This window comes from Abrus precatorius, unplaced genomic scaffold (assembly GCF_003935025.1).
Source record: "Abrus precatorius isolate BTA unplaced genomic scaffold, Abrus_2018 Scaffold11, whole genome shotgun sequence".
Classification (NCBI taxonomy): Eukaryota; Viridiplantae; Streptophyta; class Magnoliopsida; order Fabales; family Fabaceae; genus Abrus; species Abrus precatorius.
In genome coordinates this window covers 21,997,222-22,014,602 of record NW_020874303.1, presented here as the reverse complement: position 1 = coordinate 22,014,602, position 17,381 = coordinate 21,997,222, and the positions used below count along the sequence as shown (strand labels likewise).

Below are 17,381 nucleotides of genomic sequence, written 5' to 3'. Positions count from 1 at the left end.
GAAAGTATTTTTTTTATAATTTTATTAGAAAAAATTATATCCACTTAAAAAAATTATTTTAATAAAATTATCAATATATGCTTTTATTTTGTTTATTATATTTTATAATTTTTTTAAAATATCCTAATTTTTTATTTCGCTTAGGCTTAGGGTTTCAAAAAGGTAAATAACGGCCTTCTTATCGCCTTTGAAATATTTGTCGGTTGCTTGATGGAAACATTGGAGTTTTTTTTTATTTTAAAAGTTATTAATATTATTTCAAAAAATAACAAAAAAGTTACAGTGTCAATTTTGTTTATACTTCTGAATTAAAAATTTCACAAACTAGCAATTTTTTTTATGAAATTAATATACTTCATAAGAAATTTTAACCTAAGACTAAATCGATAAATTAATCTTTAAAAATATTATTAACACATATTAGTTTTTCGAAAAGCGAAGACTCTCTCACAGCATGAAGATTTGTCTAAAAAATATATACCTATTGTTTTATGGTGAGTCGAAGAACTTTATTTGACCAAAATCTGAAGTGAATCAAAGCAGTTAATTATAGTATATAAAAAGTAAGTTATATAGTATTTTAAACAAGGTTAAATTTAATGCACTTACAAAATTTGTTATTGTTCTTAATAATTAGTGCCCAATTTTACAAACCTAATATTAAATTTGGATTTGGATGCACAATCCAACGCAGAGAGATAAAACAAAAACAAAAACAAAAACAAAAAAGAATAGATTTGAGGGATGGGTTTGGCAGTTGGCTTTTTATCAAACACCAACAACCAGCAGCCTACGGTAGAGACCGCGTTGAAGTCAAACCTCTCTCTCTTCCCAACAACAAGAGATTCTAGAAAGATCCGTTGCATTCCGAAATGGACGGAGCGCCGCCCTCCGCCGCCGTCGGAACCGGAGGCCCGGCGCCGTTCCTTCTGAAGACCTATGACATGGTGGACGACTCCTCCACCGACGACATCGTTTCGTGGAGCTCCACCAATGGCAGCTTCGTCGTTTGGAACCCGCCCGAGTTTGCTCGCCTTCTTCTTCCAACCTATTTCAAGCACAACAACTTCTCCAGCTTTATTCGCCAGCTCAATACCTACGTGAGTTACTTCGATTCGTTTCTTCGTTGGATATGCTTGTTTTTATTTGATTGTTATTCGTTCTCACTATGTCTCTAATTTGATTGTTTGATATGTTTGCTTAATTTGATTCTGTCTTGGTAAAAATTAACTGTTACCGAATTTCACTATTTTTTTTAATCGTTGTTGTTGGATATTTGCCCGGAACTGAATTGAAACATTGCTTATGTACGATGAATGGTGATCGTCATCACAAGATAGAGAAAAACTGTATAGTGAGATGGATAGACCTTCAATATGGATCTGATGGAGTTTATCTGAAGATATAACTTAGTTAGGGTTAAAAAGATTCACAAGTTTGAACAGTGAAAGGTAGTGATTTGGGGTATAGGACTCAGAATTTGTTGAAGAAGGTAATAAAAAATCTTCTGCTCCACCTTGCTATATTCTTTGCTCAAATAAAGCACTGGAAAAAACTAGGCACTCGGCAGAAGATATTGCTTAGTATATAGGACTCTGACTGCATCAAAGAAGGTTGATCAATCTTCTGCAACTCCCTGGTATATCACATCCATATTAATTATGAAAATGTGTTCAAAAGTTGTTGTATGCCAACAAGAAACCATTGGGAATGTGAGGAGCACTGGAGAATATTATGTGATTAAAATACGGTCTATTTTAATTGAATTACTCATCCTTAAATAACCAAACTTGATGAACTCCGTACCAGAGGATAGCATTTTCCCGAGGAGGATTTGTTATTCTACTTTATATACTTCCTCTTTCTTCCTCAGTTATAAATATTCATAAAAATGGCCAACCGAGGTGCATAATTAGTTCATGTAGGTCTATTAGTAGGTCTTAAGCCTCACAAAGAACCAATGCTTATTAATATTCTCATCTTCATATCAATACCTTCAAAATGTTGTTCCCATCATTAAATTCAGGGCTGTGCTATCAAACTGTTGAGTGTTTTTACACTTGTCTATCTGCACTCACATATTGATGGGATTTCAAAACTCTGGTCTTAAAAATGAGCTTGCAGTAAAATTTAGTATAAAATTCTCAACTCAGTGCAAAGGCTACTTGAGACTTGCTTCTGCTCATTATTTATTTTAGAGTCAAAATCTCTTTTGAAGCATAAATCCAAACATGTTGAAAAAAATTGCAATGCCCACATTTACTCTTGCAAACATGGGTTTGAACCACCCCACCCATATCCAAACACTCCATTAAAGCCATCTTTCCATCTATTCTTTTCTATGGGTTGCCCTTCCCGCTAAATTGGCTAACAGTATTTTCTGGCCTTGTTGTGTAATGTTTCAAATAGCCAGCACTTTCAGGGATCTTCATATTTGTGACTTTCATCTCCATCCCCAAGTTTGTTCCTTCCTTCATGAAATCATTATTCCTCACAGGCCTCTTAAGTTGAGAGGTATGGAAAATGGGATGAACTTGGGAAATTGTAGGAAATTTTACCTTTTAAATTACAGGACCAATTCTTTCCATCAATTGATAGAGCTATGCTGCAAGTTTAGGATTAATTTTCCTTGGCACACTGTTGCTGATGGGATCTCAAATTCAAAAACACACAATCCCCTTCCTCAAAACTCTGATACTCCTCCTTTTATCAGTTGATTTCTTCATTTATTCCCAGGCTTGTTGTGAAGGAAACATCAGTTGTTTCGTAGCCTTGTCCTTGTCGATTAAGTCTCCAACTACTGATTCCACCCTTATTTCATCTTGCAGAAAATGGATAATTGTTGGCGGCTTGGGTCTATAGACAACGCACAGTCATTTCACAATGACTAGTTCTTTGGTAGTTTAGAAATAAAGCACCTTAGATATGTTCCTGACACCAGTTGACTAGCTCATTTGCCCATGCCCTGGAGTTTGAACTATGTTTTCTAGAAATTATTGAGAAAAATTTCACCTCAGGATAGACTATGTTGCACCAATATGGGTATAAGTATAGGAATGATAAATAATTACTTATAGGCATGTAATTTTTTTATTGTTGATATTGTCAAGTATTGAAAACCAGTATTTGGTTTTAATTTGTTTTGGTTTATTGATATTTCTTCATTATCAGGGATTTCGAAAAGTACATCCTGAGCGATGGGAATTTGCTAATGATGATTTTGTGAAAGATCAAAAGCATCTTCTTAAGAATATACACCGCAGGAAACCTATCCACAGTCATAGTCATCCTCCAGGTTCTCCAGTAGATCCAGAACGGGCAGCATTTGAGGAAGAAATAGAGAAACTTTCACGTGAGAAAACTGCTCTTGAATCCAATATTTATAGCTTCAAACAGCATCAGTCAACAGCAAAGCTTCAGCTGGAAGATTTTCTGCAACGATTAGATGGTATTGAGAAGAGGCAGAAACAATTGCTGAACTTCTTCGAGAAGGCTCTTCATAATCCTACTTTTGTTGAACATCTTTCACGCAAAATTGAGTCCATGGATTTATCAGCATATAATAAGAAAAGGCGATTGCCTCTGGTTGATCACATGCAACCAGTTGCTGAAAGTAACTTTATGGACAGTCATAGCAATTTTAGAATGGAATTTGGGAATGTTTTCCATCAAGATTTCTCAAATAAACTCAGGCTGGAATTGTCACCTGCTGTTTCAGATATGAACTTAGTATCACGCAGCACCCAGAGCTCAAATGAAGAGGGGGGAAGCCCACAGAAGAAGCTGTCTGAAGAACCAAAAGGAGTGCAGACAAGAACAGCTCTTGCATTTCCACCTGAAACATTAGAGCTTGCAGATACTGGGGCATCGTTTACTTTTAAAATGGATTCATGTTTATCACGAAGAGCAACAACTGCTGAGAGCCCAAAACTGCACTCTTTGGAGCCAAGTAGTGAAGAAGGTGATAGTCATATATCCTGCCAACTAAATTTAACTTTGGCTTCTTGTCCATTGCAAGTCAACAGAAATTCATACTCAGCCAGATCACCCCAAATAGACTGTCAAGAAATTGGCAAATTGGCAGAATCGAGATTTTTTGCCAATGGTAAAGAATCTGATAGTGGAGTTTCCTCAAACCGAAATGTAGCTGCTGAGACTGCCAATTTAGCTTCATCACATGAGGCTCCAAGTAACAACCAAGTTAACCCTGCTGCTCCAGATAGAGTGAATGATGTATTTTGGGAACAGTTCCTTACCGAAAGACCAGGTTGTTCAGACAATGAAGAGGCAATATCCAACTACCGAGCAAACCCATACGACGAACAAGATGAAGGGCGATCAGTTCATGGAATCTCTAGAAACATTAAGAACATGGATCAGCTCACACTTTGAGCACGCTGTCTTAGAGCAAAGTTAGTAATGGTATGAGATTTCCATGATTAATATACAATATAATTTGCAAGGGGCTGAAATCATTCTGGCTTACTGCCTGATGTCTCTTGTGAAAAATCTGAAATCCTTACCAGCTTTGAGGACTGATGGATATAGTGTTAATTGGCTGCTTGGGTGGGATGTATATATATTCAAGTTTTGGAATGGCTTTCACGCATATTGTTGTAATCTTTTGACTCGGGGGTTTTTCCTCCATGTTTGTGGAGAGAGCTAGCAGTAGGTATTTGATGAATAGCATCAACTTTACTCTTCATTACATGGTGGAAAGTTGTGATGGAATTCCAACTAACACAACACGGAAACTGTGTTGTTCACTGAATGATCAGATGCATAATACTATTATAGTACTAACTGTTCGGTAACTAAGGATTGTCGACACCAGTAACCAGGATGTCTCTGGCCATGATGATTCTAAAGAGATATAATTATATGTTGTCTGCAAATCATCTATTAGTTTCATAACTCTCTGCTGGTTGAATATTTTCGAGACACAACTCTTTCTAGTTCTTAAAATTCACCGTCAACAATTGTTTCACTCATGATTTTGAAACTAATTCTATTTTACCTACTTATTTGAATTTTAGAAATTAGCAAATACACTTAAACTAGCAAATAGAAATACATATGTTTATGTTGTCAACATTAATATGTATGGTTAGATAAAATTCTTTCAAGTGAAGCTTGTTTCTAAAGATTTTAAGTAATAGAGCACATTTGAGTTTGGAGTCATGCTATATTATAAGATTTAAATTAAATCAGAAGTGACCGGATTATCATGTGTACTTAAAAAGCAAATTCATTTTACACATCTTATTTTTTATATGGTGGCGAGGTAACAGTTGGTATGCAAATTTGCGGAAGTACAGTGTATCATAAAGGCACAAACCTATGATTGACTATGAATGCGTGTCTTTCATTCTTTTGCCTTTGTTGTTGGAAGTATAAATTTCGGACAGCCGAAAATCTGTCTTGAAGCACCCCTTTTATGATGATGGTGTTAACGAGTGTAGAGAGACAATTATAGACATGAGCTGTGGTCAGCGAGGGACGAACTCAATTTCGATAGTAGGAGCAAACACAGTAAAGAAACCTCAATTTTAAAAATGGATGATAAGAAAATTATACGCTCAATTTTAGGGTAGACAGCTGATCAAATGAGTTTGTTAAAATGAGGAGGGAGGATTGGGTGAGGGGGTTCATTAATTGAGCAATTGGTTTCTTTTTTTAAGTCAGGAAGCTCGAACATGATTCAATAGCCTCATGATGGGGACGGGCAAATTTCAGAGGCATGGGGACCAAAAATCAAATACTATGAATGTGGCAATTTTAAAAAGTGAATGGGGGGCTTGTGACACCACTCCTTCTTGACACATCTCCCACATAATACCAAGATGTTTTGGAATCATAAGGATTATCAAGATCTATTCCTTAAAGTATTTTTATAAACTCTTCTAAATAAGTCAATCACATCACATTACTAATAGAAAAATTCTCAATTATAGATGAGTCAAGTCCTTCCAGCGTTTTAATAGTAATAGCAGTGTCATTTCAGGTAGAGTGATAGGAACCGAGAACTTTCTAAGTCGATCTGTTGTTTTCCTTTTTGTTTCTTTACTTTATTCTCCTTGTTGGGGTGGGAACGGGGTGGGCAGTTGAGTGAGAAATAATATCATAATATGAAAGTGAAATGTGCTTAGCAGATGAACAATAGAACGTGTGTGCTCAAACAACCACCAAGGTTGGCATATACTAAGCACTGAGCTTTGTCTGCTCCATTTCAATTTTGAAAGTAATTTATCAATTATCCCTTTAGAATTTAATTTCTACAATATATTTACCTTTTTTTAGAAATTAAATTATGAAAGTGATTTATGAATCATAATTGGAATGTAATTTTCTAAAGTAACAATAAAAACTCAAAGGTAGTGCAAATCAGCAAATATAAAATTTCCAAAAGTAAAGGCTATGAATATTTTGTGTCAGAAGGCTGTGTGCATTGGTGCACTTGGGGGATCCAATCCATACGCAATGGGCAGTTGTGGGTCTGGAAACAAGCCCACATCCCTTTTCAACAATTTTAAAAACATCAATTTTATGACAAAGAAAATACAAATTTTAAAACATTTTTCTTGGAAAATATCAATCTCATCAGTCATCTGCCAAAATTAACTGCTTTATTTTCCAATCTGAATTTAAACAATTATTCATATATCTAAATCACCAATTTGTTATAGTACGTATCACTTTTTTTAAAACAAATTCACTTTCTACAATTAAAGCATTTTAAGTAACTGGATGACAGGCCAATGATAATTTCTTTCCTGTTCATATTATTTAAACCCTTAAATAAAACGTGACAACTATCTTTCTTTCTTTATTTTTTGTTATTTCGGAACATGGCCATATTGAAGTGACAGAAATATATTATTTTTTTGTCCAGACAAAATGCTGACATATTATACAAACGACTTATAGGGAGATTTTTAATATATATTTCTGGACTATGTTTTTGGTCAATTTTAATACTTTTGGCCCAACCAAAACAAAATGTAATTTAAGCTGCTGAAGGTAATGACAAAAACAAAACCAAAAAAAAAAGCTTCAGATGGTAAGTGTAATTCTACTCATTATGCACTATTGAACAAAAAAAAGTTTAATTTCATTAAACTTGTTTTCAAAGTCGAAGTAAAAAAGTGTAATAATCTTTGTGTTAATTACAAGCTCCTTCGCATAATCTTATGTTTTGTTTGTTTTGGTAGAAAAGATTAAAAGGAAAAGAAAAATGTAGCAAAAGAAAGCTTTTATGTATTGACATGTTTTGTCTTATATAAGTGAAAAAAACTCTTCTATACAGAGCCCATCAATTTATTTTTCACTCAAAATCCGTTTTGAGTGAAGAGGGATGTGAGATTTTTATTCTTTTAATATTTTTTTGAAAATGTTTTTTTAAATAAATATAAAATATTTAAAAATACATAATTTAAAAATATTAAATTATAAATTATAATTTTTTGTTAAAATAAAATAATAATAATAATTTTAATATAAACTTTTTTTCTATTCTTGTTTCTCTTATTTCTATCAATTCAAACAGTGTTTCTTTCTGTTTATTCTCTTTCTACTAATTTTTTTATTTGGTGATGCTATATTACCTGAATAACTTTTACTCTCTTCTATCTTATAAAATAAGATAGTTATATTACATAATCTATTATAACTTTTGCTCACCGTTTCTTCACAGTGCTATACACTAAAATTCATCAGCGAAATCTCATATGTGAATCCGACTCAATGATTATTCAATTTATTATTAAAATGAATCACTGTCCCAAAAACAATATTGAAAGCCTCCATAACTAATGTTTTGTTGTCTTCACATGAAATAATGTCACAACATCCTACCATAAATTTATTTAGTAGAATACTAGTAATACTTTTTTTAATATATATTATTATTATTATTAAAGTGTATTAAAAATATAAAAAAGGAACACTAATTTAAGAATAAAAAAATAAAACTCACTTTGTTTTTTAAGTTTTAATAAATTTTAATAATAATAAAAATATTTAAAGAAATGTGTTGCTATTTAATAGGTTACAAAAACAAGTGGGAGGCCACCTACCACGGCACCATGCACCAACCTTTTACTTCTCTACACCCACTAATGACTAACCTTTTGTCTTTTTTCTTTTCTTCAATTTCCATTTGTTTGCTTTTGTCCTTTTCATCAGCTCATTAGAGATTCTTCCTGAATTAGCGAAAATATCATCAAAATTTTATCAAATTTATCTAGTGTTCGGTTATTTGATTTAAAAAGAGAGAAAAAGGAGAAAAAAAAGAAAGTAAATAAATTTATTATTATATACTTAAGATAGTTAAATATATTCATTAAATTAAATAATTTTTTATTTAATTTATTTAAAAAATTCTCACTTCCAAATCCTTTAAGCTATGAAATGAAATTGAGTAAAGATGATAAAGAGGAAGAATATTTTTAATTTTATTTTTAAAAGCAGAAAACTGTTTTTTAAAAAATCAAACATATTCTAAGATATTATGAGGCCTATTTTTATTCCTGCTTTTTAAAATATTAATTTTACTCCTTCGTATCAATTGGATAACAACCTTAATCCTTATGTTCGTAAGTACCTAAATTCTCATACTCATTTCTATTATTCATAGTTAACTAAAATACATGAAGAATAAAATAAAATATAATTTTTATACTTTTTACTAAACTAATCTAAAACATCGATTAAAAACACATCAAATATAATGCAAAATTACAATAAACTCAAAAAATAAATATATAGTACAAATGTTCAACAATAACGTAGTAAAATTAGATCTTATAATTTATGATACTGCATATCGAAAGTAAAAAAAATAAAATAAGTAAACTTTCAACAAAGTTACTAGTTTTGTGCTAGCACTTTCTAAGGTCCACAAAACAATGATATATTAATTGAGCTTAATTTTAGTGTATTGTCAATGTAAATGTCAACCAATTAAAATATATGATATAATTTTTATATTAATTATTACTAAATCTAAAAATTTTTGCTAATATAATAATACATGTTTAGATGACAGTGTAAAAATCTTTACACTTTTATACTCTCAGTGTATTCAAATTAAATTCATATTAATTTTAATTAGTTACATATTGTTAAAAAAAATATTAATATAGATAATCAATTTATATTCACACGTAAATCCATTGACTGGCTAAATTACCTTGCTTACTTTGATACCCATTAGATAAATTTTCTTTTTGTCATTCCTGAAGTTTAGTGAGTAGAGATTTCTACTTCCTCTTCTCCACTTCTTTTCAAAATATTAAACCAATCATTTTAAGAAAAAAAAAAAAATTCCCCTTCCCTTCATTTTTCTCTGACCAAATACTATTTTTGAATTTTGATAAATGCACTAATTAATTTGAATTTGATATTGACGTTTTAAAAACTTCTAAATAGTCGTTTTTGTTCAATGAATCTGTAATATACCTCGCTCATGCTTATTTTCTGCAACCTTCATTGACTAATTGATTCTGAGGTTCCGACTGAGAATAATAAAGAACAGTTTTTTCTTTCTTTTGGGGGTCCAAGAATTATAAAATACAGTAAGCATATTCAACATGCAAATGGCTACTAGTCATTTTCCGTACCAGCAGAAGTTCAGGCACGACTTCAATCCTTATGAAGTAGGCAAGGGTTGTGTCTAATGAGGGCTACGTAATATCTATAATAAAGGTTCCGTGAAAGACAGGTTGACTGAAATCAGCAATTACCTATTCTCTTCGCATTATAGTGAAGAAAAATGCTATTTAACTTGCTTAGTAACGTATTTAATTATCATTTTGCAAAATATGAAATAATGTTGGTCTTACCCCTATTTTCTTTTTAATAATGATAATTTTACCAAATAATAAAAACCATATTAAAGAATGCGTCGCTAAGAGAAATGTTCTGGCAAATCTTTATCTCCCCAAACAGTATTTTAGTATTTAATAATATTGGATGTATGAGTAAGAAAAACTTTTTTTTTTGTTTTTTATATCCTTATTTTCTTTTGATATATTAAGATGCCCATAAACACAGATTTCAGCTACTAAATGCACACATCCCCAAACAGAAACAAGCCTTATTCAAACCCATTTGGTCTCAACTCACAGAAACCAATGGGCTGCCATGCTCATTACCCGTCCCACCCACTCGAACAGAAAATCTACCGACATCAGAAACGTCTAATTCATTCTTCTACCACAAATCCGAGAAGTCTAAAAAACAAAAATCCAAAAATGAAAATGAAACAATCAAGCCGATCCATGAACGGTTTCTCCTTCCTCTCACTCTCCATCACCCCTTCATCACCTCAATCTCAATACCTGTAGTGAGCAGGCTTGTATGGACCCTCAACCGGCACACTGATGTAATCAGCCTGATCCTTACTAAGCTTGGTAAGCTTAGCTCCAAGCTTGCCAAGGTGAAGAGCAGCCACCTTCTCATCAAGGTGCTTAGGCAAAACATACACCTTCTTCTCATACTTGCCACTACTCTTCTCCTTCCACAATTCAAGCTGAGCAATGACCTGGTTGGTGAAGGAGCAGGACATCACAAAACTAGGGTGTCCAGTGGCACAACCCAAGTTCATCAAACGACCCTCGGCCAAGACAATGATGCCGGAGTTGGTCTCAGGGAAAACCCATCTGTCGGTTTGAGGCTTGATTGTGATGCGCTTCACCCCGGGGTAATTCTCAAGTCCTAGCATGTCAATCTCATTGTCAAAGTGACCAATGTTGCAGACAATGGCATTGTTCTTCATTTTCCTCATGTGGTCAACCATGATGATGTCCTTGTTACCAGTGGTGGTGACAAAGATATCTGCCTCAGAAACAACATCCTCCAAGGTAAGAACCTGAAGGCCTTCCATAAGAGCCTGAAGAGCACAAATTGGATCAATCTCAGTAACAATGACACGAGCCCCAGCCTGCTTCAAGGCAGCAGCACAACCCTTTCCAACATCACCATATCCACACACAACAGCCACCTTCCCGGCAATCATCACATCAGTAGCCCTCATCAGTCCATCAGGGAGGGAGTGACGGCACCCATACAAGTTGTCAAACTGCCACAATCCAGACATAAATCAATCGTTAAACAAAACTCACAGAAAACGACACATCAATTTCAGCCATAATAAACTAGATCCACCATCCCATAAATCAATAACACAAAACAGTCCATCCTTCTTCCAAACATGAACTCATTTCAACACTCACATGTCATATCTTTACGTTAAAAGATGATTTAACAAAAGTTTGTGGACTTTCCAAGCATACCCTTAACAGATTCAAAAAATCATTTCCCCCAATGCCACAAAACCCATTAAAAAAACACAGATCTGAATCCCACCCATCATCCAAACACGAAAAAAGCAACAATCTGCATCCAAAAAACCAAAACAAAAGCAGATCTGGGAAACAAAAAATACCTTGCTCTTGGTGACAGAGTCGTTAACATTAATAGCAGGGAACAAGAGAGTCCCATTCGCCTGCATCTGATAAAGCCTCTTAACCCCAGTGGTAGTCTCCTCAGAAACCCCAACGAGCCTCTCCTTCATCTTGCGGTACCTTTTAGGATCAGTCTTCAACCCATCCCTAATAATAGTAAGTACGATCTGAAATTCAGCGTTGTCGGTGGAAGCAGGGTCAGGAAGCTGACCAGTCTTCTCATAAACCTCCTCGGCCTTAACACCCTCGTGAATAAGGAGAGTGGCATCACCACCGTCATCAACGATGAGATCAGGCCCGCCACCAGGGCCCCAATCAAGGGCGCGTTCAGTACACCACCAGTACTCCTGGAGGGTCTCACCCTTCCAAGCGAAGACGGCGGCGCTGTCGCGGGCGATGGCGGCGGCAGCATGGTCCTGGGTGGAGAAGATGTTGCAGGAGCACCAGCGGACTTCGGCGCCGAGAGCGGTGAGGGTTTCAATGAGAACAGCGGTTTGAATGGTCATGTGGAGGGAACCGGTGATCCTAGCACCTTTGAAGGGCTGTGATGGGCCGAACTCGGCCCGGCAGGCCATGAGGCCCGGCATTTCGACCTCAGCGAGCTCGATCTCCAAGCGACCAAAGTCTGCTTGGGAAAGGTCCTTGACCTTGTATTCGCGGCCACCTGTGGTTTTCTCGACCGACAAAGACATGATGAATGAGAAGGGTTTGTGACCAACGAAGAAGATGAGAGAAGAGGCAGAGCGAGTGTGAAGTGGGGATTGTGCTCTCTATAAATAGGGATTCAGACCCTCTGGGAGTTGGTGAGAAGGAGTGGACTCCATCTGCTTTTCTTCTTTCTACCCCTTTTCCACTCCCCACTTACGTTTTACCCCCTCTTAATTTACTGTTGTCAATTTTGATTAATTATAATAATTAATTAAAACTTTCATAATATACATTTTGAATTATTGTATATTTGGGTGTTAATGGTTATTTTTTGTTTATTAAGTTAATTTTTTTATTTAAAATTATTTTGGACAGTGGAAGATATTGTTATGATACACTTAATTCTGGTGTTAAGAAATTTTATAATATTTTGTGCACATTGAATTCATTTTATGAGAACATTTTTATATCTTGATTGTGAATTTATGATTCACTCGCATTTAAATTGTTTATAAAAAGTGCATTTACATTATCAAATATTTTACTTTTTCCATACTAATACTCTATTGGAATATACACTTGAACGTTAAAATGTCTTTTTAGGTGCCTCTCATATTCTCATACACGTAATTCTAGTTTTATTATTTTCATTCATTACTTCGATGTAAAGTTAAATTTTGTGCGACTTAAATCACCACTTGAACTCAATCAAATTGAGAATTATGATTCCAGATATATGTAATTATGATTCTATAAATTAAAAATTTTAATAGTAATTTTATGTATGTGATAATATGCAAGATAATTTTATATATAGAGTTTTAGTTACTTTTTAATAAATCAAAAATTGCTTTGAAATAAATTTCACTAATTAGAATAAGTCTGCATATTTTGAAATAATTGCTTTTGACTGGACCAATATTAGGGTAACTACAAAATGCCCACAAGCTGTAGTACGATATAAGTATATGTAAAAAAGAAACAATATTATATTACACGATATTGGAGCTATAAAATTATTATTTAAAGTAAATATGTCGTATACTGTAATACTGAAATAAATCCTAGTAGGATAAAATTAAGAAAACTTTTATCTTGCGTAAAAAATCACAGGTAAACAAAAGAAAATTTTGAAGAAATACAAAAGAAAAAAATATACATTTGAAGCCATTTTAAACAAATCAATTTTAGTTTGAATGTGAACTGACTACAATCTACAAAATGCTATTTTGTTAATAAAAATAATTTCAGATAATAAATAAATTCAAGAGTAATATAAAATTAAATTTTAAATTTTCTTGATAAGTTTTTTTATAATATATTTGTGAATTAGCATTGCATAAAACGTAAAATAAAAGTAAATTGAGTAGAAGAAAAAAAAATAGCTAAACAATTTTAAATTAAAGCAAATGAAATGAAATGTATAACTTTCAATTAATAAGATAAATAATTGTTGGTCTCTTTTTTGTTAAGTTTAATGTGTGTACAATATTGGTAATACTAATATAATAAATATGAATGTTTACTTGTTATATTTATAGATAAAATAAAATATAATTACCTAAAACATATTTTCTATAACATAATCGCTTAAAACATATTTTTTAACTCTTTTTAATGTATTGATATTTTGACACAAAGTTTTCATTTTTTATTAACCCTTTACACTTGAGATTCTTCATTTTAAAAATAACTTCAATCTAATTTTGATGAAGTAATATTTAACTAATTCTCTACCTCAATGAATGAATATAATATTTCCTCAAAAAATCTCAAAAAATAATTTTTTATTAATTTTTTAACATTTTTGTATTTTACATTTTTATCTACAAACTATTTATAAACTTGTCAAACAATTTGTTGAAATGTTATTTTCTTTAGTTACAAGTTTCTTATGAAAATAAATATATTTTTTTCAACTAAAAAATTCATATTTTTTATTACATTTTATCTATAAACTTGTAAAGAAAAATTACTTTCTTTTTGACTAAAAATTCATATCTCTTGAGCCACCGATTTTTTTTATAAAACTAGTTGAAATGTTTGTTCATTTTGATTTAAAAAAATCATATTTTTTTCTTAACTATACTTTGTTTAAAAACTTACTTGAAAAATTACTGCATTTTCAACTAAAAATCAATGTTTTTGTAGTCATATTATGTACAAGAAATTTGTTAAAATATAATTTTTTTATTAAAATCTTATTAAGACTATGTTATATAAAATTGTCAAAATATATATTTCAACTAGAAATTAAGGGCACAAAATTAATTAACTCAATATAAAATTCTTTTAAAAAAAACTTGATCACTGTATATCTTTTCGATCAATTTTTTCTAATAAATCTATAACTTAAGAAATTTTCATTTTACTGAAACAACTATACGACTGTGGTGAAAATGAAATTCACTGTCGATGGAGTGGGTCAAGTAAAGACAGAACGATAATTGGTTTTATTGTTTTCAATTTTGATTAATCTTTAACTTGATTTTAAGTTATTTCGATCAATTTGTAAACGGGGGTAAACTTGTCTTTTGGGCGCAAGCCTTTGTAGTATCTGTGTCCTTTGGCACTGCATGTGACTCAGCTATAAGTTGTGTGTTTAAGAATGAGATATTTTATAATATTATAAAATTTTAGTTAAATAAAAGTAATTTCAAATGACATATCTAATTAAATGTCCCCATGGTTGCATCTGATTTGCCATCTTTTGTTTGCTGGGTGACCGTTGGACATTGCCAAACCAAAATATCAGTGAAGCGACAACGTTTTCTGTCGTCGGTGATCTATTTGTTCATAAATTAGGATGTCCCAAAACATTGTGATAAAAGGAAAATATGAAACCAGCGTACATAATCAACCCTGTGGTCCCCACTCCCCCACTCACTGTGATTAGCTGTGCCATCTTCGACCAACCAAAAGTGTTGGCCCCTCACATTCACAATTATTGAGAAGATATTTGTTTTTACCCAACCTTCACCTTTTCTACTGCATCTTCATTCTGTGTCTATTTTTTGTTCACACACTTGTTTTAGCTCTCTTTCCACTCTTGTTTTTTTCAAATATTACTTTAAATGTTACATAATCAAACACGTTCATTTCAATTCATACCAATTCTATTCTAATGTTAAATGTTATCAATAAATAATCTTTTTTGCTGGTTAACTTTTCACCTATCTTAAACCCCATTTTATATTATTGACCCCTTGAATTTACAGCTAGATATAAAACCTGAATCTCGTTATTGAGAGCCACTTTGAAGTTTGAACACACAGCCAAGATTCTTATTTCTGAAAACGTTATACTCGCTCTCGGCAAAGTCTGTGTCTGTCAGCTTCCTTTTGAAGGAAACAGAATAAAAATTATATTACATTCACTGTTTTTCTATTTATTTATTAATTATCGTATGATTAATCATAACTCTTACTTTACTGTTTTTATCCCTTTCTTTTCTCTATCCACTTTACATTAAAAAGGATGTCAAATTATTTGTTTTCCAAAAATTTACAGAGAAAAAGTGGGCTTCCACGCTACAAGTAAAAGAAAGTGATCTTAATATTATAAAATATAACAAGAAGATTTCATAATTATAATGTTTAGTAGTTTTGAAAAAGTAAAGTAAGAAAATTGAAAACTACCCATGTATATATGAATAAACAAAAGAGTGACAATGTTTATATGGTATTTTTTTCAACATTTTTTATAATATCATTTTTAATTTTTTATCACCACAATCATTTTGTTTTACACTTGTAATTCATCTCTTCCTATTATCTCTCTTTGTCACATAATATTTAGGGCAAATTCTATGCATAAACATGATTTCTCAAAAGGAAAAAAAATGAAAAGAAAGAAAACCCCATGTGATTCTCTTGTCGGCTGTCTGAGGTTCCGATCTTTTTAAACGATCCTAATAGTTAATTTATGATGACAACATGCATCATACTGTTCTTCTCTGAAATTAATTGTATACAATCACGTATTTATAAAAGGGGATTTTTAAAGAAAAATATTCGAATCGTAGGACTCAAGATAGCATCGTATAGTCATAAATTAAAAACTACTGGTAGGTACTGTACTCGTGGGTTTAGAAGTTGGGACGTGCCAACCGCAAATAGCATACGTGATTCAAAGACTCTTGCAAAGCTTTGGGAGTGGGCTAATTGAAGTCAACCACAAAATAAAGGTATGAAATTATCAAGTATGAAAATGTTTCCTAGTCAGTGTAATTATGGTTAATATGCTTCTTTATCATTTATAAGACAAGTTTTGAACGACGATTTTCAGGGCCAAGCTGGTGAAGTTGTTCAATCCAATGACCAAGAGACAAGGAATAGAGATATTCAGAAAGCGAAATGGGTGTTATGGGTGGAGGAATTCCAGTTCGAGCTCAATCTCCAAATTTTGTTGTCTGTAAGGAAATATTCTGGTGGATTCTTATGACTACAAATTGTAGGATGGTTACAAATGCAAGAATACAAGTTTTTATAAAACTTAGCAATAATTGTTTTTTTTTTTTTTATATAGTAAACAGATTAATTGCTGGTATGCCTTTAAAGTGGAATCAATAATTTTAAAGAAGTTGGTATGGGTTCAGAGTTTTTCTCTTATTTTTCTATCTCTTCAATTTTATATGAAATATTGATAGGTATTTATTATACAAACACCATTTCTCCTTTAAGCTTGATGGTCCGAAGACAAACGGTGTTTTTTTTTAAGCAGAACACTCTAGGTGGTTGCTGACTTTGGTTAATTAATGGCTGCTGAATCTTGACTTTGATTAAATCAAATTTAATCATACATAAATTTCTTGTTTCTTTCTAGTTTTCATTTTAACGTTATTTGAATATATATATATATATATATATATATATTATTTATCTTATATTATTTGTTATTATAAAATAATAATTATTCTTTTTAACAATAGTTTTATTTATCGGAGATAATATTTACCAACTAGCAAATATAGTAACTCTAATATTATTCAAAGAGTCGTTTTTTATTAATTTATTTTATGAAAATGATTAGTAAAGCACGGTGCGAGGGAAGGAAAGCGTCAGCGTAGTAGGGAGGGAGGGTTGGTGATTTTGTGGTAGGAATAGATTGGCTATATTGCCCCCACCAACCCAGTTACCACCAACAACACTCAAAATTAAGAAAGAAACTTAAAAACCAAATCATACATGTTCTGTGGGCATCACATTCAGGATTCCAGTCAAATATAGAACCATTGAATTTCTGGCTTAATCTTAATCCAAGTAAATC

At 32.3% G+C, this 17,381-nt stretch overlaps 2 protein-coding genes across 4 annotated transcripts; one reads left to right on the top strand and one right to left on the bottom strand.

Moving 5' to 3' along the window:
* The first annotated feature begins 728 nt into the window (after positions 1–728).
* On the top strand, positions 729–4,890 carry LOC113855171 (heat stress transcription factor A-5-like). 2 transcript variants are annotated; one of them, XM_027486684.1, is made up of 3 exons: positions 786–1,100; positions 3,172–4,060; positions 4,127–4,663. In XM_027486684.1, the coding sequence occupies exons 1-3, from the start codon at positions 873–875 to the stop codon at positions 4,390–4,392; spliced, it is 1,383 nt and encodes a 460-aa protein (XP_027342485.1). In that variant the 5' UTR covers positions 786–872; the 3' UTR covers positions 4,393–4,663. The 2 variants fall into 2 exon arrangements, with proteins under 2 accessions (XP_027342484.1, XP_027342485.1); XM_027486683.1 differs by having other exon boundaries at positions 729–1,100; positions 3,172–4,890.
* A 5,073-nt stretch (positions 4,891–9,963) lies between these two features.
* On the bottom strand, positions 9,964–12,270 carry LOC113853972 (adenosylhomocysteinase). Of its 2 annotated transcripts, XM_027484722.1 has the most exons (3): positions 11,846–12,239; positions 11,447–11,710; positions 9,964–11,080 (listed from the first exon to the last, which is right to left on the bottom strand). In XM_027484722.1, exons 1-3 carry the CDS (start codon positions 12,155–12,157, stop codon positions 10,334–10,336), a joined length of 1,323 nt encoding a protein of 440 aa, XP_027340523.1. In that variant the 5' UTR covers positions 12,158–12,239; the 3' UTR covers positions 9,964–10,333. The 2 variants fall into 2 exon arrangements, with proteins under 2 accessions (XP_027340523.1, XP_027340522.1); XM_027484721.1 differs by having other exon boundaries at positions 9,992–11,080; positions 11,447–12,270.
* Between the last annotated feature and the right edge of the window lie 5,111 nt (positions 12,271–17,381).

Coding starts and splice junctions, on each gene's coding strand:
- LOC113853972 (XM_027484721.1), bottom strand. CDS start 12,157: ATGTCTTTGTCGGTCGAGAAAACCACAGGTGGCCGCGAATACAAGGTC. Junction 11,081..11,446: donor ACTCTGTCACCAAGAGCAAG/GTATTTTTTGTT, acceptor GGATTGTGGCAG/TTTGACAACTTGTATGGGTG.
- LOC113855171 (XM_027486683.1), top strand. CDS start 873: ATGGACGGAGCGCCGCCCTCCGCCGCCGTCGGAACCGGAGGCCCGGCG. Junction 1,101..3,171: donor TTCGCCAGCTCAATACCTAC/GTGAGTTACTTC, acceptor CTTCATTATCAG/GGATTTCGAAAAGTACATCC.